The following is a 26,297-nucleotide window of genomic DNA, read 5'->3' on the forward strand; positions in this document are numbered from 1 at the left end:
TGGATTATTGGCTAATAAATTAATATTTTACACATATCATCTACGTTTGAGGAAGTGATTTTTTTTATTACAAGTTCTAACATTTCTAGTTTTACCTTTAATAAAATAACAACTACATATGTAGTTTTTTTTCCACAATATGTAGAAAAAAATACCTTAATAGTAAGAAAAAAATACTTTTATTTTATAAAATGCAGTTCCACAAAGAAATGTCAGTACAAAATTGAAATTAAGTATTACCATTCACAACTAATTATGTTTTTTTTTACTAATACAGTGGAATCTTTCATAACGAGTAACAGAGGAAGGGCAAGTCCCTTTTTCACGACATTCACTTGTGAATGGGACTTTCGCGGCTTTGTGAAGGAGGTTTACCAAGAGGACGCTCACTTTTGCAATATCATGAGACTCGAGGTGGATAACAACGATATTGAAGAGCTTGTGAAAGAGGACAGCCAAGAGCTGACCACCGGAGAGCTTATGGAGTTACATTATGTTTTACAGCATGAAATTATGGAGAATAGTTTGTTAACGGAGGGGCAAGATGTAGCAGAGCAAGTAAAAGAAATGCACAATAAGAGAAATGCTGAAAGCATGGGAAACTGTTGCATGGTACATTAAGAAGCATCACCTTAATAAGGAGGTGGCTATTCGTGCTACAAATGTATTCAATGATAATGTTGTGACACATTTTCGGCAAATTTTGAATCGCCAAAACAAATGTCTTAAAACAGTTTTCTAGTTACAAGGTATTAATTATTTGTCATAAATTCATACGTTTATCAAATCTTAATTATATTTCAAGTTTTTACACTTCGTATAAATTTTTAAGTAATTTTATTTAAATAAACGTTAAAAAAATTAATATTAAAAAAATGAGTTTTCTTTTGGCCTGGAACGCATTATGGTATTTTACATTGGTTTGTATGTGAAAAAATGTTTCGCTTAACGAGTAAGATGCTGGAACGAATTAAACTCGTTATGAGAGGTTCTACTGTACGACCATTTTCTTACACAAGTCCACTGGAGCTAAGTAAGGAAAATCGAATTGTGTTATCAGTTCAAAAAAAACCTGCTCAGATACTTCGATATTATATAACTTTCGCATATGGCAATAATCTTTTCTCAAATTTTGACGTTTCGTCAAAATTATTTCGAAGTGGAATAAAATATAAAAACAGAATATTTCACCATGGCTGCGAGGTTTGCAAACAGTTTGAAAGAATTGAGGATACATTTATGTCAAACTGCACCACAATCTGCGGGAGTCAGGTATATATGTTTTTTTATTTGTTTCATATGAGGTTATATATTTACTCTATAAAATAATATGTCTAAAAGTTCTGCTTAAAAAGACAAAATTGTGAAAAATACAGTTCTTCGAATTTCACAAAAATTGGTACAATTCGGCAATAGCTACCCGACAGTTGATAAATAGGTTTGTAGTATCTAGAGTCGATTATTGTAACAGCATATAAACGGGTCTACCAAACAATAAAATGACTTGACTGCAATCAGTGTTAAACACTGCAGAGAGACTGATTTTTAAATTCAGTCACATCACCCCACTACGTCACCAAACGCAATGAATACGCTTTCCCGAAAGGGTTGAGTATAAATTCTATATACTCATGTATAAATCCATACATAATATAGCTCCAGGGTACCTAAAAGAGCTGTGTATTCCAGACGAATTGGTTAATTGATATCTCACGCCTAGAACGGCTACAACAACTGCTATGGTATAATTGTAACGGTATATACACGGGTCTACCAAACAATAAAATGACTCGACTGCAATCAGTGTTAAACGCAGCAGCGAGACTAATTTTTGGAATTTCTAAATTCAGTCACATCACCCCACTACTTCACAAACTCCACTGGTTACGCTTTCCCGAAAGGGTTGAGTATAAACTCTGCCTACTCATGTATAAATCAATACACAATATGGCTCCAGAGTATCTTAAGGAGCTGTGTATTCCAGATGAATTGGTTGATAGACGTCTCACGCTTCGATCGGCTACAACATCTGCAATGGGCAAAGTGATCTTACCGGCTCCGCAACCAACGCACTAAATTTGGCGAGCTTGCCTTTGCTGTTGCAGGACCGACGGCGTGGAATGCTCTTCCACCAATGGTTAGAAATAGTGAGAGTGAGATGATCTTTAGAAAAAGACTAAAAACACATTTGTTTGCTAAATCATTTCCACCATAATATTTTTCCCAATTCATTCACCGTGAAGCGCCCTTGAGGTATTTTTTTACGAAAATGGCGCTATATAAGTTATCCAATTTTATTATTATTATTATTATGGGTTAAGTGATTTTACTAGCTCCCAACCAGCGCACTAAATTTGACGAGCGTGCCTTTGGCGTAGAATGCTCTTCTACCAATAGTTAGAAAGAGGGAGAGTGAAATGATCTGTAGAAAAACTCTAAAAGCGCATTTGTTTGTAAAATCATTTTGACAATCTTCTTTTCCCTAATTAAATCACAATTAAGAGCCATTGAGATAGTATTTTATAAAAATGGCATTATATAAATTAAATTAAAAATTATTATTATTATTATTATTATGGGTAGGTGAGTATCCGGGGGAAACCTTACTATCATCCAAATTGTGTCGGGTTGTGGTCCCGTGGAGTGTCGCAGACTCTTAAGTCAGAGTTTCTCGGTTCGAACCCACTCTACCACAATTTGATACCTATTTCTAATAATGAGCCGCTTAGGCTCACAGAAATAGTATGAAATTGAAACATTTGTGCAAATAATAAAAACACAAATATTTTTCTTTTCTTTAAAAAGATCCGCCTCCGTAGTGTAATGGTCAGCATGCTCGGCTACCGTTCTGGAGGTCCCGGGTTCGATTCCCAGGGGGGTTTAATAAATATAAGTGATTTTTTCACTCTAATATTTATTCAATATTACACTGGACTGATACCTGAAGTGGAGGGCTGATCACCTTTCCTTCATGTGTAATCGATCAAGATAACACTGCGTTTACATGAAGCAGTGCCCTATACACCATTGGGGTGCGGTAAGGGATTTACTATTAAAAAGATAAATAAATAAATACTTGGCATTTTCATCTTGAAAGTACTTATTTTGGAATTTTTAACTTTTTCGAGTGGTATAAAATGTGGGATGGAATTTAAGATGAAGTGTCTCTCGCTTCTCCCTAACTATTTTATCTGTGCTAGTGAATACAGTCAACTGTTCCGTTATCCAAACGTGTTACCTATATCTTGTTACTAAATCTTATTTTTCCTTCCGTTTGTGTTTTCAGAGACTTCATTACAAAATACTACGTGGACCTGAAGAAAGCCAATCCCAAGTTTCCGATCCTGATCAGAGAGTGTTCTGGAACACAACCAAAAGTTTGGGCAAGATATGGTATTGTTTATTTGTTAATATTAGTCTAAGCATTACATATCTCATCACTTGTATTTGTCAGGTTGATATTAAGCGCATTTTGATATCACATTTTTGACGTTTCAACATAGATGAAGAAGGGTTAATTTATATAGATAATTTGGTAGTCCTTATCAGGACCTGTGTCCGCCTCCGTAGTGTAATGGTCAGCACGCTCGGCTACCGTTCTGGAGGTCCCGGGTTCGATTCCCAAGGCGGGTAAAAATAAATATAAGTGATTTTTTCACTGTAATATTTATTCAATATTACCATGGACTGGTACCTGAAGCGGAGGGCTGATCACCTTTCCTTCATAAGTAAAACGATCATGATAACACTGCGTTTATAAGACACAGTGCCCTATGCACCATTGGGGTGCGGATAAGGGTTTTATTATTATTATCAGGACCTAGGAGTCGAAACAATCGGCAGGTATGTATGAGGAGATGCATGAATGTAAGAGGCGAAGAATGTTTGCAAAAACAGAGTGGTGTGGTGTTCTATTCTCTCTGCCTAGCCCTTTAGGGAAGCAGCGTGATGGTTAGTTAGTAGTTACTTTATCAAGACCTATTTGTCACTCCTGGTTGTTAAAATTTTTACTTATTTATATTTTTATAAAATGTTAGTAATATTAGTATATAACCACTCACCGAGATTTTTGTGTCTACCAGTTTCGAGACGTACCCGTCTCTTCGTCAGGACAATCACTACCACAGCATGCAAACAATACTACCCTTCACTACCATAGCACTATTTACACACTTAAAATTACACAAAATGTTTAACACATGCGATTTTTGGTCGCCCCAACATGCACTAAGGGTTGCGGCACAAACATGCGTTAAGAGCCGAGGTCAAACATGCACTAGGGTTAAAAATTATTATTGAACCAGCTTATATACTCGTAGGTTGAAAGGAGTGGGTGGGATTTGAATTGGATATTGAGTGTGTAAAAAGTGCTATGGTAGTGAAGGGTAGTATTGTTTGCATGCTGTGGCAGTGATTGTCCTGACGAAGAGACGGGTACGTCACGAAACCGGTAGACATAAAAATCTCAGTAAGTGGTTACATACTAATATTACTAACATTTTTGTAAACAAAATAAATAAGCAAAAATGACTAACCACAAAGTAAACGCTTTAAATATTAATAATATGTTAAAATTTTGTTTACTACAAGGAATTTCAGTGTGCTATTCACTCTGTTCCCTGCATTTGCCCTCTTTTTGATGTCTATCGAAATCTCTCCATATGCATGAAATTGGACTGATTATTTACAAATTTTATTTTATTTTATTTTTACAGAAAAGGGAAAAGAAGCGAGTGTATCCCTCACCAACAAATCCGCAGATGAAGTTCTCGACCAAGTCAAATCCTTGGGCAACAGATCTTGAATCAAACCGCTCTTGTAATATTAATGTCCTTGTATAAAATAAACTATCAAAATGTAGAATAAATGTTATATTATTAAAACATAAACATGTTTTATTCCGACTTTATTCCTGCAGCGGAGAAGCGGAGATAATGCATAAACAAACACACACACAAACACATATATCGCTCACTCCTTTCAAGAACGTCATATATCAAAAATACGCAATTTTCAGTTGTGCATGTTTTCGGAATGCCCAGAAAATGTACTATATCCCAGCAAAAGAGGCATATTTTTAACTTAATATTTACCTGCTACAGGGCAGAAAGTGATGTTTTTGCATTTTGAAGAATTGGTATAGTTTAATTATTTTTTTAAATATACTAATTATTTTTCAAATGGAGAATAAACCTTCAGGTTTTACCTAGCGGGTAAATATTAAGTTGAAAATATGCCTCTTGCTGGGATATAGTACATTTTCTGGGCATTCCGAAAACATGCACAACTGAAAATTGTCAATTTTTGATTTATGATGTTATTGAAAGGAGTGAGCGATATCTACATCTACATCTACACCTAAATATATTTTTGTTCCTTAGTTTTAATTTGTACCAGAAGATGAAAACATCTGTCATTTTCGCAAACTAGTCGTAAATAAAAATAAAACTCATTAAAGTGGTATATTCAAGTGTTTAATTTTAATAAAATAATCATGTCATTCCACAAAGTTAATGCGAAATCAATAAATAATATGAGGCGAAAATTGTTTGCAAAGACAGATTGATGTGGCTTCTATCCTCTTTTCTTACCCTTGCGGTGGAGCGGCATGAGTGTTAGTTAGTTAATCAAAGTAATATAAATGTTTTTCACTCCAGCATTAATAAAATAGCATTTAATATTTAATACAATAAATAAAATAGCATTTATTTAATATTACCCTGGACTGGTACCCAAAATGCAGGATTGATCACCTTGCCTTCATATGATAAACTATCAACTTAACATTGCGTCAATTTAATGCACCAGTGGGTGCGGATAAGGTTTATTTAATTGGTTTTACGTTATGTTTTTATTTTTTCATTGTACAAGTACATTATACAATGTATGTATGTGCCATATAGACCTTAGAAGCTCACACACTTCACCTCAATGTTTGCATTAAAGATAAAGAATAATAATGTAAGAAATAATAAATAAAAGAATCTTATTTTTCAAACATTTAATAAACAAAGTGTTACAAACAGTTATAAAATAAATTTTCATTTAAAAATCTTAGTGTTAGAACTTATATATATGTTGTACTAAAGCAGAAATACATGTAGTTGGTAATGAAAATAAATTTTACCTCAAGCAAACAAGAGTTTGCCTTTTAAAAAAAATCAACTTTATTTGCAATGAAAATGTTAAAAATGTGTTCTGCATTGGCGTTCTAGTTTTAATCCAGAGATATAAAGTACTGAAATGAATCTTACATACAAATAAAATAGTATTTTAACGTACCACTAAGCAGAAAAAAAATTAAAACAGACTGCATTGGACTAAGAGAGAATGTTAATAACAGGCGTTTTTGTTCGACTCCAGATTTGTCATCATCCACTTTGAACCCTGCTCACTCCTTTCAACCTATACAATCCTGACCTATCTTGACAAACATTCTTAGCGCGAGTCAGACCTCGGCCTTTAGTGTGTGTTATTCTGCAATCCTTGGTGCATGTTGGTCCTCGGGTCGACCAAAAACGCATGTGATTAATATTTCGTGTAGTTGTAAGTGTGAACGTAGGTGTCTGCGGAGAGTTTTAGGCGTGCGGTGGTTTGACTTTGTGGGGAATGAAGACATAAAGCGTAGGACGCAGCAAATCTTGGTCATAACTGTCGTCAAGAAAAGGCGATTCAGTTGGCAAGGCCATGTACTCCGCATGCCTCCCGAGAGCCGCCATCAAGCTTGCCTCTTTTACAAGGCATCAGGTTCGCGCCGCGCAGGACGACCACTGCTGACAATTCGTCGGCAGTTCTCGTCAGAACTTCGGGATGCGCATCTGACTTGGGAGGATGCAAGGAAGCTGGCAGCCGACAGAAAAGCCTGGAGACAGTATGCTCCACCTAGGGAGCGGATATGGTTTAATAAAAAAATGTAAGTATGAATAGAGCTATGGTAGTGACATATAGTATTGTTTGGATGCTGGTATAGTGATAATTCTGATGAAGATACGGGTACATTTAAAAACTGGCAGACAAAAATCTCAGTGAGTGGTATGTACTAACATTAATATGTTACATTATTATAACATTATAACATTATCATATGTACTAACATTATTAAAAAAAAATAGGAAAAGTAAAAAAGGCAATTCTTTGACTAAGTACACTGATAGATAGATTCTTCATTATCCCAAGACACACAACACTTTTCATGTATATTTTATATTGATGTATCTAATGAACACTTCAGTACGAGGCTTTCGGTAATTTTCAAGCTTATTATCATCTAAAATTTCTAATCGTCTAACAATAAAACACCATCATTAGCTTAGAAACATTTATAATATCAGCGTTTATTGTCATTAATACTTCTCATAGCACCTAACTAAACTACATATCACTCACTCCTTTCAACAATGTCATACATCAAAAATCGTCAATTTTCAGTTGTGCATGTTTTCAGAATGCCCAAAAAATGTACTATATCCCAGCAAAAGCGGCTTATTTTTAACTTAATATTTACCCGCTACAGGGCAGAAAGTATTTTTTTGCATTTTGAAGAAAATGTATTGTTTAATTATTTTTATAAATCTACTAAATATTTTTCAAATGGAGAAAAAACATTCAGGTTTTACCTAAAAAGATCTGTTGCACAGTAAAAAGTTCATTAAGTGGCTTGGTATTTATTTTAAATACATTTTTTTAAATTTTCTTAATTTTAAAACCGACTCCCTAAAAATCAAGTTTTTTGATTTGTGACGTTGTTGAAAGGAGTAAGCGATATGCTTAAATTAATACAAAATAATGTTTTTCATCAAGAACTTTGCCGTAACACGATTGGAGACATTGTCCATTTGTCCTTTGAGGAAAAGTATGCCAAGATTAAATTGATATCTCAGTCCAGATAAATAAGTTTACTAAGATGGGAAGATGTGAATTCTGGGTATTTACATGGCTTACAACCAGCCGTTGGCCGGTTTAAAATGAAAAATTGAGATATGAATAAAATCTTGCTCACGCGTGGAGTAAAATCCAGGATTTGCAATCAAATATTTTGACAAACCCTAAATTTTTTTAAATAATATAAGTTGGCAATTTTTTTTAAAATGTCGTATTATTTATAACCAGCGCTTTTTTCCACGTAACGCGGTGGAACAGCATTCCGGCACCTTTTATTACAGATAATTAAAAAAAAAAATTCAAAATCAATTAGACAAAACACTGTTTGGGGTTACGTTATTACAGTCTATAATCATTGGTCCGCCTCCGTGGTGTAATGGTCAACGTGTTTAGCTACCGTGCTGGAGGTCCCGGGTTCGATTCTCAGGGGGGATGAAAATAAATATTAGTGATTTTACACTGTAATATTTATTTAATATTACCCTGGACTGGTTCCTGAAGCGCAAGAGTGATCACCTTGCATTTGTGTAAGTAATGATCAAGATAACGCTGCGTCAATTCGATGCAGTGCCCTATGCACCATTGGGTGCGGATAAGGGTTATAAGTAAGTAAGTAATAATTATATAATTCATCAAAATAATAAAATGTCATATTATAATGAATATTGAAATGATATTTGAATATATGTATTTTTTTAGTGAGTTCTGGGACCGTTTCTGGGAGTTTATAAGTTTTGGTCAGCACGCTCGGCTACCGTTGTGGAGGTCCCAGGTTCGATTCCCAGGGGGGGGTTAAATAAATATGAGTGATTTTTCACTGTAATATTTATTCAATATTACCCTGGACTGGTACCTGAAGCGGAGGGCTAATCACCTTTCCTTCATGTGTAAACGATCAAGATAACACTGCGTTTATATGAAGCAGTGCCCTATGCACCATTGGGGTGCGGATAAGGGTTTTATTATTATTATTATTAATGTTTTTTAATACTGTTTTAATGATGAATTATTATCATTTCACTATTCTCCAGCCAGTCAAATTATATTTAATTCTGTCAAAGTCTCTAAACATACCAATAGCAAAATATATTTTTATAAATAAATATAACATTGTCATCAGTTAATAAAAATAATAATATTTAAAAAAATAAAATAAAATCTGTACACACCACAAAAAATTAGACAATATTTTAAAATAAAAATGACATATTTAATGTCTGTTTAGTTAAGTAAACAGGGAAAATATGATTCATTTGTATTTCATACAAGCGTAAAAAAATATCAATTAAAAACTAATTCTAGGAAGTAACGAAGCACCTACATAATTGAATTATGCATTTTTTGTACTAAAATACAATATATTTTAAAACTCTGTCAAAATATTGATTTACCATGCTTACAATACATTTTTAAAAAAGCTGCCCTTCATATCATTGAATTAACACATTGTCTTAGGGCGCATCAGTGCACTGATGTGCTAGGAGTGGGCGTTTGTAACATATTTTGCAAAAATTATATATTTCTGTATGAATTGTCATAACTTCCTAAATATTTGATATTTTGTGATGAAAGTTTTGGTGTAGTATTCACCATACCAAGTGTCATCTCTTTAACGCCTGCATCCTAACAGTGCTGCTGTACGGATGTGAGTCGTGGCACCTCACCAAAGCTCAAAGCAAGAAACTAGCACGTTTTGAAAATAGGTGCCTGAGGCGAATACTGGGTATGAAGTGGTATGACTTCGTCAGGAATGACGATGTGAGGAGAAGAACTCAACAGCCTCTCATACTGGAAGTCCTGAAGAAGAGAAGGTGGACATGGTTGGGACATGTCCTTAGAATGCCACCTGAGAGCATCAACCCCTCATGTCTCTTCTTCCAACCCCGAGGATTCCGGCGCCCCGGAAGGCCGCTGACGAACATTCACCGACTATACTCAGCCGAACTTCGAGATGCCGGACTGACCTGGGAGGAAGCCAAGGAGACGTCTCGTATTGGCCATATGCTCCACCTAGGGAGGGAACGTGGAAAGAAGAAGAAGATTCGCCATACCAAGTAGCGTGTAATAGACGTATTATTAGATACATTTTTTTATATTTTAGTCTGATGAAGATTAAAATAGCCAAGAAAGCATTTTAGCTTCAAATATTAATAAAATTTAACAATCCCCATTGAGCTTCAATATTTATGATACTGTTGACTGTCTGATTGTTTGTAAAGTGTTCCCATTGGAAGTTATCACTTGAATCATAAGTTGTGACGTAGTATTTTGCTCCTACATTCAAACCTGTATATATATATGTGCCCTGCAAACAACCAATTAAGATTCTGAATAAAAAAAAGTATTTATATGTGTCCCACTTCCTACGCACAATTAAGAAGAAACATTTTTATATGTCGCTCACTCCTTTCAAGAAAGTCATAAATCAAAAATCATCAATTTTCAGTTGTGCATGTTTTTAGAATACCCAGAAAATGTACTATATCCCAGCAAAGGAGGCATATTTTTAACTTAATATTTACCCGCTACAGGGCAGAAAGTGTTGTTTTTGAATTTTGAAGAAAAGGTATTGTTTAATAATTTTTTTTAATAATATTAAATATTTTTCAAACGGAGTAAAAACCTTCAGGTTTTACCTAAAAGGATCTGTTGCACAGTAAAAAGTTCAATAAGTGGCTTGATATTTGTTTTTAATACATTGTATTATATTTTTAAACTTTAAAAATGTTGTCCTGAAAAATCAAGTTTTTTGATTTATGACGTTCTTAAAAGGAGTGAGCGATGTGTGTTTATAAATTATACGACAACAATGTGTTAAGAATACTTTTTGAAGTCCCCATAGAATAATGCTTAGTGTATCAAGTTAGCATGTTGGAAATCCTGAGGAGTATCCATAAGCATATACATAAATACCAATATATATATATACGCATATACATAAATACCAATATGCGCACATGTTGCATTACAGAAAGGTGGAAGAATATAAAATAGCACTTCCTGACTTGTCATGGTAAAAAAATATTCTGAACTCATTACTAACCGTTTTACGGTCATCTAGCTTACACCTGTGACTATAACATTTTTTAAATGTTTAAAAATATACAATCATTTTATGACTTGAATGGAGGCAGGCCAAAGTCTTCCGGTTTGAACTCTTCCAGGTTGTTCAATAGTTGGGTGGCTCGTTTGGTGAGGGATTTCTCCAGGGTGGGGTCGGGAACCATGACCACTTGCATCCCGGCTGCCAGGGCCGAATCCACTCCGTTGGGCGCGTCCTCAAACACTAGACACTGGAAACAATGTTACTTTTAAACTGAGGTTCTACTGTATAGTGATTTTAACTACGTTGATTAAATACATTGATATTCCGGGAGTACAACAATTGATTTCTGACTTTCTCTGGGGAGAGGGGTTCTTATGAAATGAAAAGAAATTCTTTGTTCAAGAAATTTATGCATTATATAGATAGAAATTATACAAAATAAAATAAATAAATAAAACAGTCCGTCCGCCAGTTGGTATGATGTTACTTGTATAGCAATGACATCTCGGCTGTCCAAATTTAAAACACAGTATTTTTCATCACACAAAAATACTGTGTTTTAAATTTGGACAGCCGAGATGTCACACAAATTTTTGTAGTACGTTTTTTTTACATTTTTGGACTAAGTAGAATCTACTCCAAAAATGCAAAAAAAACCTACTATTAAAAAATGTCCCTTACTGTGTTTTGAGTTTGGACAGCCGATCTGTGAATATTTGTATGTTATTTTGTTATAAAATAAAACCTAGAGATGGTGATTTTTATTTATTTTACATGATTTCTATCTTCATAATACATAGATAACATGAAACAAATAAAAATGAATTCATGTAAAAAGAACCCACTCCCCAGAGAAAGTCAGACATCAATTAGAACTCCCGCAAAGGTTAAACAAAAGCATTATTCCAGTATTTTTTATATTATAAAATTCGCCAAGTGCACTTGAGGTCGTCTATTACAAACAGCTGCTGTAAACACACTGAGTGACAGATTGCGTTCTTAACAGGCTTGGTAATTGAGGAAGGGGCTACCAACCTGAAGATAATTTTTTTTACCAATTCCTTTTAATTTCGATTTAATAACACTAAGATTATTTATTTATTCTGTCCGCCTCCGTAGTGTAATGGTCAGCACGCTCGGCTACCGTTCTGGAGGTTCCGGGTTCGATTCCCAAGGAGGGTAAAATAAATATTAGTGATTTTTTCACTCTAATATTTATTCAATATTACACTGGACTGATACCTGAAGTGGAGGGCTGATCACCTTTCCTTCATGTGTAATCGATCAAGATAACACTGCGTTTATATGACAGTGCCCTATGCACCATTTGGGTGCGGATAAGGGTTTTATTATTTTTTTATAAGATTATTTATTCAATACTACCCTGGACTGGTACCTGAAGCGGAGGGCTGATCACCTTAACGTGTTAACGATCAAGACAACACTGCATTTATATGATGTAGTGCCCTATGCACCATTGGGGTGCGGTTAAGGGTTTGAAGTAAGTCAAATAGTTAAGGCAGCTTACATTTTTCGGGTCCGGGGGGTTGTCGAACCTGGAGGCGCAGATGAGGAATATGTCCGGATGGGGTTTCCCGAACTTGACCTCAGCGTCGGAGCTGCCCATGACCTTGTGATGGAAGAGGTCGAAGAGCGGGAGGTAGTTCATGGTCTTGGCTTCGACACTCTCCTTCCCGGAGCTGGTGGCCAGTGCGATAGGGACCTTGCTATTGTGCAAGTGTTCAATCAGTCTTTTGGAACCTAGAAGATGATAAAACTAGTGAAGGACATAAAACTCTGGTATGGTGGAATGGTAGAGCAGAACGATGGAGTTTACCATATTTAAGACTAACATTGTCCTTGTCATTCATCGTTCACTTTGTGTAGTGAACTATGAATGATTAGGAGGATATATCACCATACCACAAAGTTAACAATGCTTTTAATATATGTACAGAATATGTATGTGTAAAACTTTCAAGTCAAGAGAAGAATATTCAAGTCTTGCAATTTCGAGAGTTATCTAACTAACTAACTAACCATCACGCCGCTTCAACGCAGGGGTAGGCAGAGAGAATAGAACGCCACACCACTCTGTCTTTGCAAACATTCTTCGCCTCTTCCACGTTCATGCATCTCCTTATACATACCCGCCGATTATTACGACTCCTAACCTGAGCACTTTCAAGTATTTGGCATACTTGATTGTGCCATGTTTTTCTCTGTCTTCCTCTGCAGTGAAGGAGTGCCATAAACCAAGCTAGGACACAAAATACCCAACCCTCTTCTAGTGGAACGGAAGGTCTGTTGACAACTGTCAACAGTCCTTCCGTTCATAGCTTCGGGAGTTTTACGTGGTTTCCTCCCAGCTATGAGCAAACGCTGATAAGTTTCTGATTGGCCCACACTGGATCATCCCTCCCGTTCCCAACACAGATTAAAATAAAATAAAACATGAAAAAAAAAAACAAAAATCCTCTTTACAGCTAGTACATAATAAGCAAGATAAATAATAAATGCAACTCCTATATAATAATAATAATAAAACCCTAACCGCACCCCGATGGTGCATAGGGCACTACTTCATATAAACGCAGTGTTATCTCGATCGTTTACACATGAAGGAAAGGCGATCAGCCCTCCACTTCAGGTACCAGTCCAGTGTAATATTGAATAAATATTAGAGTGAACAAATCACTTATATTTATTAAACCCCCCTGGGAATCGAACCCGGGACCTCCAGAACGGTAGCCGAGCATGCTGACCATTACACTACGGAGGCGGACAAAACATTACATTACATTACACTCCTATATAAAAAATATAAATAAATAAATAAAACCTAGAAGATAAAGATTTGATTGATACACTTGAGTTGAGCAGTATTGACATAAGCAGATACATGGACAGGAATGCTGTACTTAGAGTACTTAAAGTATCAGCACATAGTTTCCAGGTGGTTTTTTCATCAACCCCGACCCTAATTATACTCTGATAGTCTGAGATACTCTGCCGCTGACCCTCAGTATACTAATCACAAGATGGAGAAGATTGACATTGATATATGTAGGAGTTCCAAAAATGTAAATAGTATGGTTGTCAATCATGGGTAGAATTGGTGAATATTACACGTGTGTAAAGGATGGTTAAGTTTTACTTAAAATTTTACCCATATTGATCGTACTGCCTATCTATTTATACGTAAATACCTAACACTGGCCGATTAAAAAAATTTTTAGGCATTCTTGTTTTTAAGGCTGTGCGTGGTCCTCGGGTCGACCAAAATCCCATGTGATACACATTTTGTGAAATTTCAAGTGTGTGAATAGTGCTATGGTGGTGACGGGTAGTATTGTTTGCATGCTGTTGCAGTGATTGTCCTGACGAAGAGACGGGTACTTCTCGAAACCGGTAGACATAAAAATCTCAGTGAGTGGTTATACGAGTATACTAATATGTACTAACATTTTCATAAAAAAATACAAAAGTAATAATTGTTTGTGTCATTGTTTTTTTACTGATTAAACTAACTTAGTGAAGAGATTGCCAGGCATACCCCTTGATGCAAATTTGCTACCCGTACCACTAATTGGGAAACACTGGTGTATATAATTAAGTGAAATTCTATCTATAGTTCCTAATCTACACATGTTTGATTTTTTCTTATTGTTATCATTTTAAATTAATGATAAATACATATGCAGATTCTTATCTGTAAATTTGTTATTGTTGTTAAAATTGAAAAAATATTATTAAAAACCCAGTGACAAACTTTTTGTATCACAGTTAATTGGGACTTTTAATTTATGTAGGTATATGATTTCACATGTGGAGTTCCTCACCAAAACGTTACATTTCCATTTTAATCAGGAATTCTATCTTGTAAAATTGTTAGGTTTTGGTATGATTTAATGATTTCATATTGGTTTAACACAGGACAAGATGGAAACATCTTTAGCTTCCAAAACTAGTCATAACAATATAATACTCAAGTGGTAAAAAAACAAGTGTTTTATTTACAATTTAAACATGTTTTGTACATATTTTTTTTACTCTTAATCCTCAAACGTTTGTTCCTCCAATTTCCGAGGCATGCAGATATAGCTGCAGCCTTATTGATTTTCTTTAGAGATAATCCCGTCACCATTAGTTAAAAACATTGGATATCATTTTATTAATGTTCTTATATGTAGAGGTCCTCACCAAAATGTTACACTTCCATTAAAAATGATTTTAAGTAATCAGGAATTCTAGCTTGTAAAATTGTTAAGTTTTGGTATGATTTAATGATTTCATATTGGTTTAACACGGATTGGTCACGTTTTGTCGCAACTTCAATTAAGATTTCGATAGAATGCAGTATTTCTTTCGATAGAGTGGTGTGGTGTTCTATCCTCTCTTCTACCCCTTTGGGCATGATAGTTGTTGTTTTTTTCTTTATTGATTGATTTGGTAGTCAGTTTGTGGTAATATCTGTCCATTTTTATATTTTAAATTAGAACCTAAGCATCACATACAGTGCTTGAAAATAAAATAAATAATGAAAATAAATCAATCAAAACACGTCCCACAATGGATTTGAAGAAATAGTGGTATTTGTAGAGGTCCTCACCAAAATGTTACATTTCCATTTTAAATGATTTTAAGTAATCAGGAATTCTAGCTTGTGAAATTGTAACTTTTTGGTACGATTTCATGATTTCATATCGGTTTAACACAGGATTGGTCACGTTTTGTCGCAACTTTCAATAAGATTTCGAAAGAGTACAGTAAACAGAACAGATTTGCATTTAAAGGACTTTTTAAAGGAACTTTTTGGTGAGGACCTCCACATTTACCAAGAAAAACTTATATAAAAAAAAAAAATGCCTACAATAATCAATCAAATATTTCGACTTGAATATCGAAGGGAGGAAAACAAATACCTTTCATTAGTGGCGCATTTCTGAGCATAACATTTCCTAACTGTTTCATTTGCACGTGGAATTCTTGCGGCGTGATAGGTAGTTTCAGTTCGCGACACGCTATCTCGGACGTCCGCTGCTCCGTGGTTCCCATGATCATCAGTCTTACGTCGCGTGGGTATTCCTTCCCGTATTTGTTTGCGATCGTTCCGACAATCTTTTCATATATGTGCTCGGTATCTGCAAGGTAAAACATAACAGTAGTAGAATAACAACTGATCATTAATATCAAGAGGTGTCGGAAGAAGGCGGATCTCTTGGCTCTGTAATAAACACGAGTGGACAGGAGTACAGAGCGTCGAGGAGATGTTTTGGACTGCCCAAAAAAGGGACACATTCTCACAAGTGATAGTCAATGTCGGGAGGAATCAACATGACATATAAAGAAGAAGAATTAGGTGATCTGCAATTTTTGTGATCACCTGTCGATTAAAACATGTGTAGTTTTTGAAAATAGTCATGTGAAATGAAATAAAACTCAGTTAGTGTTTTAATACAAGTGTTTAATTTTCAGTAATGATTTGCAATAAATTAGTTGGCAACGTGTGAAAGTCTATCTTTTGACATTAATGTTCATTCCAGTATCGCCTTCGTTATCTTCCCCACCTCACGATATCTTCCGTCTGACACATGCTCCAGATATCAAGGATTCTTATGTGGTCTCCCAACGTGTTTCCAGTTATAGATCGGAGAGTTCTCATCTCAGAGATTCAAAGTCGAGATTTTTACTAGAAGTATCTTCCCTTGCTTCGATTCTATAAGTGGCTATTAGTGAAACACATGTTTTGTGTGTTATTTATTGTTTCGGCATTCAGTTTGTGGTAAGATATGATAAAATTATAAATAAATTACTTGTTTATTTGCAACTTGAGTATTATATTGTTACGACTAGTTTCAGAAACTACAGATGTAGAATTAACGGATTTGAAACCTGTAGATGGAAACATCTTTAGCTTCCAAAACTAGTCATAACAATATAATACTCAAGTGGTAAAAAAACAAGTGTTTTATTTACAATTTAAACATGTTTTGTACATATTTTTTTTACTCTTAATCCTCAAGCGTTTGTTCCTCCAATTTCCGAGGCATGCAGATATAGCTGCAGCCTTATCTATTTTCTTTAGAGATAATCCCGTCACCATTAGTTAAAAACATTGGATATCATTTTATTAATGTTCTCATATATAGAGGTCCTCACCAAAATGTTACATTTCCATTATAAATTATTTTAAGTAATCAGGAATTCTAACTTGTAAAATTGTTACATTTTGGTGCGATTTAATGATTTTATACTAGTTTAACACAGGATTGGTCACGTTTTGTCGCAACTTTAATTAAGATTTTGATAGAATATAATAAACAGAACAGATTTGCATTTAAATGATTTTTTGTGTAATATTAGAAATGTAAATTTTTGGCGAGGACCTCCACATATCGGCATTGAAAAATATATTTAAATAGGCTGAAGAATGTTAACATTATAGGGAAGTCAATTTGAAGCAAAGTGGAATGCTAAACATCTTCATCATTATCATTATTTAAAAAATTCAGGATGTACTCTATACATACATATCCGTCTAGTTTATTTTTGGATCACTAACCCTTGAACAGATGCCAAGAGTATGAATGACGTGTTAAATGATAGTTACGGAAGTCACAACAAATACCAAATAAACAATCAAGCTCAAATATTACAAAAAAGGTAAATTACAATAAAAAGATGGTTACATATACTGTCAAACTCCGTTATTACGATCACGAAAATAGCTATAGTAATAAATTCAATGGAGCATTCTCATGATGTTGTTATTGTTTATAAATTAATATGAAAGATCACAAGACTATCAGTAACATTTTTATTGAAATCTGTCGAGAAGTAAGGGAGATTTCAAGGTTTAATTAAACTTTAGATATTTGACAGTCTGACAGTTTGACTGTCTGCCTCCGTAGTGTAATGGTCAGCACGCTCGGCTACCATTCTGGAGGTCCCGGGTTCGATTCCCAGGAGGGTTCAAATAAATATTTGTGATTTTTTTCACTGTAATATTTATTCAATATTACCCTGGACTGGTTCCTGAAGCGGAGGGCTGATCACCTTTCCTTCATGTGTAAACGATCAAGATAACACTGCGTTATATGATGCAGTGCCCTATGCACCATTGAGGTGCGGATAAGGGTTTTATATATATTATATATATATTAGATATTTGAATAAAACGAAAAACGGACACTGCTATACGACATCAAATTTTACGTCATCAGATATGTTGTGGGGCGTATCCCTTTATATATCTGTTTTATAGAGTTGTAATGGTAGTAGTGTGAATTCGTTTCTGTGACGTCATCAGTTACCAACTTACGAAGGCGAATTTCGCAAAAGAAAATAATAAATGAAAGTATTGATTATATCGGCTGTTATAAACACAAAACGAGTCTTTATAGGTTGAGTATGTTAAATTAGATATTCCTCCCGAGTGATAATACTCGTGAATGCATTCGTTTGAAAATGCCATAACTAGGCGAAACAATTGTTAGAATATTAATTTTTATGTGTTTTTAATAAAATACAACTTACAATGATTAAAGAAAACACTTCGTTTTTTACAACTTGAGTTTTATTATAGACTACATAATAGTTATTATACAGACCTGAATGATGGAAGTTTAACTTCTGAAACATGTAGTCTATAATAAAACTCAAGTGGTAAAAAACGAAGTGTTTTCTTTAATCATTGTAACATGTCTTACCACAAAGTTAATGCCGAAACAATAAATAAAATACAACTTTATTAAACTCAAAACTCTGTGTTTGATTTAAAAATTAATATATAAATTAAAATGGAGTTCTACAAATTAAACACCAAATCAATAAATTATAATACCCTATTAATTTTTACATCTTAACACAGATGAAGAAGAATATGGAAGTCTGGGCATTTATTTACAAAGCTTAAGACCGTCATAGGCTGGTTAAGTGATCAATTTAAGTATTTGGACACACTCAAAATGTTGTAAATAAAAAATAGAAAAATTAATTCTCTCATCGGGATACTATCTTAAATGTTTACTGTTAATGAATTTTTATACCGTTTTTTATTTGAAATAAAATAAAATAAATTATTAAAGAAATATAATTTAAATTGCCATTTTGTGCAAAGTTTTAATAAGAATAATATCATATGATGTATGAATTATAGATTAAAAATCAAGATTAATATTCGCACATAAGAATGAGTTTTTTTTTTTAATATATTTCATTTAGAAAGTGTATAACAAAAAAGATAGGAAATGAATAAGGAATTTGTTATGATAAGAATTTGTCCTTCAAATAAAACTTCAAGGCAAGGCTCAGTTACATATGATAAATTAATTAAATATAGATTTCATAAAGATAACGGATTGATATTTAAAAAAATTATATGTAACGAATTAAAGATGATTAATAAACACTCACAAAACTAACCTATTATAACACCGTCCATATCAAAAAGAACATGCGACACTTTCTTGAAATGCAGTCGGTTAGAAGTTGAAAAACTCCGTTTAAGTAAGAATAACATTTCGATTGGGTGAATTAAATATAGATAAATTAAATAGAGGAAATATTTAGAATATTAAAAAATCGCGGAGTTTTTTGAGTTCCGTACAAAGTCCACGATCCACTATTCACGCAATAATTTTAGCGGACAGCTGAAAATGACAGCTGGCTAGAGTTTTTATATTTTATCACATGGATAAACGCAGTGAAGTTAGCTACGAGAACATATTTCAAATAATATAGGTTGTAAGCTAATATATACGATGTTGGACATTCAAATTCAGATTTAGCATTAAAAAAAGAGACAATGCTCTACAAAATTGTTTTATTTCTTTTTTAAGTACGCACATCAAGTTCCACAATTTATGCTGTGTCTCTTTTTATGTTATTTGGCTTATATTTAAAAAAAGGAAAAAGAATTATGCTTAATATTTACGACTTGACACATATATTAAGCTTGGAGTATCTAGTTGTGGGTGTCATACAGGAAAAAATATTTAAAAAATGTATATGGCAACATTGTCGTTCCATGTGCATCACGGGACTTGCGCACTGGCGCAGTAATTTTATTCACTTTTGTTCCGTCGGCGAGTGCGCGCGTCGCGTCGGAAAAAGCTCCGTGTTTGTTGACGTTTATTATTTATTTTATTTGAAAAATCATGGCTGCATCCTCTTTTAAATTCGTCGGTATACAGTGCGCGATATAGAACTGCATATCTTCTAATAATCCTTGGAAATTCGTCTTGTTTTCGTGTTAGAAAACAGGACTTTGTTTACTTTCGAGTGTTTGACGCGGATGCAATCATGTCTGTGGGTGCAATGTTTCGGCGTAAACTTTGTTTAGTTTCAAATGGGCGCAGGAGCCTTCTTGCATTTGAAACATTGTGTTTAATGTCTTGTGTTGTGTTTACAAGTGTCGGATACACCGCGGCTGCCAACAGCGGAATAGTTTCCTGTAACAATGTTAAAAGTATATTCGAGAGTAGGGGTATATCCACTCTGGACATTCTTGAGGAACCAATAACCGGTATGTGCTGTTTGTTTCCTTTATGTTGCCGACACCCGTCGTAATGTTTCAGAATGCAAATGTGTAACGATTATTACCTAATATCATTGATAAGCAATATTTTAAATTGAGTATACATATTAGCAACCAGTATCCGCATCAATTCATTGTAAATATAAAACGACAATAATATAATGTAACGTGAGTAGGTACTATCTTCTTGTGGTATTCCCGTCGGCCCCTTTGATCTTTTTTCATTCTACCGAACTCGTGTTTTTAGCTCTGCCAGCAATCAATTAATATACCTAATGAAGACATAAAGAGAAAAAAATGCATTTCACGTTATGAATTGTTGGGAAACGGATCTCAGATATTCGATCGAATTTAGGATAGGTACGTAATCTATTACTGAATGGAATTCCATTGTTTGCATTTTTATATTATTAAATAAATTGTATACATTTATTGAAATCACAATTTTAAACATATTTTTAAAAAATGCAGAGACCCACCAAGCAACCTTGTGTGTCTTGTCGGTGGAGTTCTTTTTGAATACATTTTTTATTCTTTTATATAATATACACACAAAAAGAGAGAAAAATTAAGAATATAAACATTTTACAATTTTCATAAAATTAACTCTTGATCATTCACCCATTCCTTTATTTTGCCTTGTTCCATATTTTATTTTGACCTCTAACATCCGTCGGCAACAAATTAAAAATTGTACGTATATCGAATTTACACCCTATAAACAATAAGTTGAATTCATACGATCCAGACACCTTAAAATATTTTTAACTTAATAATACTTAAGTTATACTCAAATAATACATGAAAATGCATCTGATATTTTTTTTTCGCCTAGTAATGGCATTTTCTTTGAAAATTACATAACTTGGCGAAACAATTGTCACAATACTATTTTTTATATGTTTTTTTAATTAAATACAACTTATGTAGTAGACTCTGTGTTTGATTTAAAAATGAATACATAAACTATAATTATTATTAGTACAGTCACCAACACACTGCCAAACGAATCCCCCAGCGACAGGCCCTGAAAGTACTTGTCCTATTTCGTAAAGTACCTATTTGCTTAGGTTCTAGGATTACCTGTCGAATACCTGTTCTCCTAATCCTTTGTTGTGCCTATTTCTAAGAACAAGAGGGGTTCATAGAAATAATAGGGTTTTTTCACTCGGGGGAATATTGGATTTAACTCACTAACGTCGGCAGAGAGGATAGAGCGCCACACCACTTAGTATTTGCACTTTTTTTCAAACGAAAAGAGAAATATATGTGTTTTTATTATTTACAAAAAACACTTCAATTTCATACTATTGCTGTGAGCCTAGGCGGCTCATTATAAGAAATAGGTATCAAATTGTGGTAGAGTGGGTTCGAACCCAGAAACTCCGACTCGAGAGTCCGCGATACTAACCAAGGGACCACAACCTGACACATTCTTGGCCTCGTCCACATTCATGTGTCTCCTCATACATTATAACCCTTATCCGCACCAAATGGTGCACAGGGTACTGAATCACATCGACAGTGTTAAATTTACCATAAATTATTATAAATTAAGGTTATCAGTCCAGGGTAATATTAAATCGATATTAGAGTGAAAAACTCTTTCATTTCGACCCCCCCTGGGAATCAAACCCGCGAACTCCAAAATGTTAGTCAAACGCGCTAACTCTCTGAATCTGCTAGAATCTGATAAAAAAAAAGCGCCGATTCGAGTAAAAAATGTCACGCGATAATATCGATATTTTGTCAGAAAATATCGATGTTTACGAATAAAAAAAAACCGACAGTCAGTGATGATCAACGGTAAGAAGGACATTAATAATAATTTTGTCATGGTTTTTTCATGGTAGGTATTCTTTTGGCCGCAAAAGTGCGTCAATTATCGATCCGGAATGTTTACAAATTCCCCTGGTGTATGACAGTGTACACAGTACGGCACCCGTCAATCAAACGTCTTATCTGATACGTATGTTGGCCACATGGGAGGCTAATAGTACATCACACCATTAACCCTTTGCCCGTCCCACATACTGGGAAAAAATGGGTGAACCTGGTGTTTCATCACCTATCTTTCGTGTATTTAGCAATCGAGATAACACTGTTTCTTTACGATGCAGTGCCTTATGCACCATTGGGTATTCTTCTTCTCACCCTTATCCGCATAAGGCTAAGAAGACAGGCGCCGTGGCGTAGTCGGGTAGACGCTCGACTGCGAAACTGGTGCCTCGTGTTCGATTCACGTCAATTGCAAAATAAATTCAAGAAAGGTTTATTATCAATTGGTCTGGGTGTTTGTGATGTGTTTTTTTTACATTTACCTTCCCTATCCTTAGGAAGTTTGTGCACTATACGGAATTTTACCGTCCGGCACGTCAGTTAGCGTTTTAAAATAACGATTGGCTTGTGCTTTTGTTCATCTTTCTTCGGATGGGTGCTCTTAATCGGTGCGTGAACACGTTGCGCGTAAATTCGATCACGCTAAACCGCCGTAGTCGCTTTCATTTTTCAAAACCGGACTGCCGGACGGTAAAATTACGGGTAGTGCACAAACGCCCTTACTCTTTACTATCCTACCTGCAGACAAGCCTCTAAAAGTAGAGGCTTAGCGGGTTAATCCTTATAAAAAGGACATTTTATTCAAATTAAACACTCGAATAATCCACTTTATCTCGTTTTATTTTTATTTACGACTAGTTTCGAAAACGACAATTGTTTTCATCTTCTGGTACAAATTAAAACTGTAATTAATTAAAACTGTAGTTAGTTAGAGTAATTAATTAGTCATTCCACAAAGTTAATGCCGAATCAATAAATAATATAAAAAAGGACATATTTAAATCATATCGATCGATAAAATTAAGAAAGGTGTGTTGAGATGGTTTGGACATGTAGAACGAATGAGTGAGGAAAGAACGGTAAAACAAATTTATGAGGCGAATGTTAGTGGGAAAAGAAGCAGAGGAAGACCGAGAAAAACATGGCACGATCTCGTATGCCAAATACTTAAAGTGGTCAGGTTAGGAGTCGTAACAATCGGCGGGTATGTACGAGGAGATGCATAAACGTGGAAGAGGCGAAGAATGTTTGCAAGGACAGAGGGTGTGGCGCTCTATTCTCTCTGCCTACCCCTGCGGGGAAGCGGCGTGATGGTTAGTTTGTTAATTAGTTATTTAAATCAATTGCTTTTTGATTATTTTTGGAATGAAATTCTTGAAAACACGTTTGTCTGTGGATCTTTCCCTATCTTTTACCATGTTTCTTCGCAGTTCTTCTTCCACACGGTCGAAATTGATTCCTCTTCTGTTTTCACTTTCTTCCGCGCATCTCGGACGCTTCACCGCTCTGCGTTTCCTCTCTTATTACCCCCCTTCACGGGCTATTAGGCCCGAAACAATTTGCTAAGATCAACTCATTCTCCCGCCCGTTGAACTGCATAATAACCCGTTTAGGCCTGATCCTTAACCCATGGCCGCCGAACGAACGGATCACGCTGTCGAGGTATGATGCATCCGTACTGTATACCTCGGCTGTCCAAACTAAAAAACAGTAAGGGCCTTTTTTTTGTAGTTCGTTTTTTTTGCATTTTCGGACTAAGTAGAATGTGCTTAGTCCAAAAATGCAATAAAACGTACTACAAAAAAAATGTCCCTTACTGTGTTTTGAGTTAGGACAGCCGAACTCATTTACCGGCTATTATTACAGGTTTTTATCTTAAAATTGGACGTTTTGCAGATCAAATTGGACGTGTAACAAATCAAATCGAAAGGCATATGAACCAAATTAGACGTATATTATATGAAATTGGACGTTTTGTTAATCAAATTAGACTATAAAAACCAAATTGGACGCTATACAAATCAAACTGGACGTTTAACCAGTAAAATTGGATGGTATATAAACCAAATTCGACGTATTATATATCAAATTGGACGTTTAATAATCAAATTGGACGGTATATTAACCAAATTGGAAGCTATACAAATCAAATTGGAAGTTAATAAATCAAATCGAACTTTATATAAATCAAATTGGACGCTTATTATATCAAATTGGACGCCTAACTTTTCGTAGTAGACGCTTTACAAAACAAATTGGATGTTTGATTGTATTTAATAAAAAGTTTAAATTTATAGAAATATATTCAAAGTAGGTACATATACCGCCAGTGTGAATACCTGCCCACCTCTTTATTTCTTAAGACTAGCAAGTGCGTTAGTCGTTAAGTTGGCAAGCCTGCGCGGCGCGCTGTCATAACCTGTGTGCGCGATGTGTCAAGTTTTCAGATGATTGATAATTACAGTACTCATTTTTTTGTTTCCAATTTTTCATTTATCATATATACAAAGTATACGAGATCACTTACCCAGCCTATGACAAGGCGTAAGCCCTGTAAATACCCAAACGTCCATATTATTCTATGTTGAAATGTCAAAATGCTTGAGTTTCACTTTCACTTTTAGTATTCATTAATTATGAACCAATTTAGAAACCTTGTTCTTGAATCACTAGAACTTCACTAGAGACATCTATTGGTGAGATGTAAAGAAGCTTTTTGTTCAGCAGAAACTCTTATATAAACCAGCCTATGACGGTCGTCAGCCCCGTAAATGCCCAGACTTCCATATTCTTCTTCATCTTTGATGAGATGTCAAAAAATAATATGAAAATAACTCATGTAATTGGAGATAATCCAGATTTTGTGAACAAGTATTTAGACACACTCAAAATGTTGTAAATAAATTGTCTGGTCAAATTATAAGCTTAAATAATAAAAATGAAAATGGTATTTTCTGGCGTTTCTCATGTGTGTAATTATAATCCAGGATTCGGACCTCACATACTAATATAAGAGTTTCTGGTTAATAAAAAGCTTCTTGATGACTTTGTGTATTTGGGTATGTTTTCTAGGGATGGAAAGATTGATAAAGACATAGAAAGGAGAGTGAATGCTGGGAACAAAGTGAATGGTGCACTGAAATCAGTTATACCAAATAAAAACCTATCAGCGAAAGCTAAACTGGCAGTGCACAACGGAGTCCTATTTCCAACTCTGATGTATGGAAGTGAAACATGGAGTTGGCAAAAGAAGGATGAAAGTAGACTGAATGCAGTCGAAATGCGATCTCTCAGAAGAATGTGCGACAAAACGATGTATGATAGATGTACGAATAGTGAAATAAGGAAGGAATGTAAAGCTGAGATAAGCATAGAGATGGTTTGGACATGTAGAATGAGTGAGGAAAGAACGGTAAAACAAATTTATGAGGCGAATGTTAGCGGGAAAAGAAGCAGAGGAAGACCGAGAAAAACATGGCACGATCAGGTATGCCAAATACTTGAAAGTGGTCAGGTTAGGAGTCGTAACAATCGGCGGGTATGTATGAGGAGATGCATGAACATGGAAGAGGCGAAGAATGTTTGCAAGGACAGAGTGGTGTGGCGCTCTATTCTCTCTGCCTACCCCTGCGGGGAAGCGGCGTGATGGTTAGTTAGTTAGTTAAAAAGCTTCTTTACATTAGTTATATTGCATATACTTATTTAGATAAATATCTAATTGTAAAACTATAAAATACGTAAAGTGCATATTGGAAAGCGCACTTGAGGCATTTTTTGACGAAAACGTTGCTATACAAACTGGCCATATTTATTATTTATTTTTATTACACTATCTAGCACACTTTGACAGATCGCTCACACCTTTCAAGAACGTCATAAATCAAAAATCGTCAATTTTTAGTTGTGCATGTTTTTGGAATACCCAGAAAATATACTATATCCCAGCAAAACCGGCATATTTTTAACTTAATATTTACCCGCTACAGGGCA

The 26,297-nt window shown here is 34.7% G+C and overlaps 4 protein-coding genes across 4 annotated transcripts in view; 3 read left to right on the forward strand and 1 right to left on the reverse strand.

Annotated features, from left to right (window-relative positions):
- Positions 1 to 26,297, forward strand: part of LOC148305065 (cathepsin B-like) — a 282,331-nt gene that overhangs the window by 175,386 nt on the left and 80,648 nt on the right. The window lies entirely within an intron of this gene.
- On the forward strand, positions 1,088 to 4,889 carry LOC148305070 (NADH dehydrogenase [ubiquinone] 1 alpha subcomplex subunit 2-like). The gene is made up of 3 exons (XM_088267283.1): positions 1,088 to 1,272; positions 3,287 to 3,393; positions 4,716 to 4,889. The coding sequence occupies exons 1-3, from the start codon at positions 1,193 to 1,195 to the stop codon at positions 4,802 to 4,804; spliced, it is 276 nt and encodes a 91-aa protein (XP_088123409.1). The 5' UTR covers positions 1,088 to 1,192; the 3' UTR covers positions 4,805 to 4,889.
- LOC148305071 (putative pseudouridine-5'-phosphatase) lies at positions 9,967 to 19,886 on the reverse strand. Its single transcript, XM_088267284.1, has 4 exons — positions 19,355 to 19,886; positions 15,853 to 16,071; positions 12,456 to 12,688; positions 9,967 to 11,174 (listed from the first exon to the last, which is right to left on the reverse strand). Exons 1-4 carry the CDS (start codon positions 19,449 to 19,451, stop codon positions 10,995 to 10,997), a joined length of 729 nt encoding a protein of 242 aa, XP_088123410.1. The 5' UTR covers positions 19,452 to 19,886; the 3' UTR covers positions 9,967 to 10,994.
- Positions 19,998 to 26,297, forward strand: part of LOC148305072 (glypican-6-like) — a 193,543-nt gene continuing 187,243 nt past the window's right edge. The window contains exon 1 of the mRNA XM_088267269.1: positions 19,998 to 20,456. Coding sequence (XP_088123395.1) covers positions 20,234 to 20,456 — 223 coding nt within the window. The 5' untranslated portion in view covers positions 19,998 to 20,233. The remainder of the gene's footprint in view (positions 20,457 to 26,297) is intronic.

This window comes from Brachycentrus maculatus, unplaced genomic scaffold, assembly GCF_059751285.1.
Source record: "Brachycentrus maculatus isolate JH-2025_06_01 unplaced genomic scaffold, ASM5975128v1 h1tg000287l, whole genome shotgun sequence".
Classification (NCBI taxonomy): Eukaryota; Metazoa; Arthropoda; class Insecta; order Trichoptera; family Brachycentridae; genus Brachycentrus; species Brachycentrus maculatus.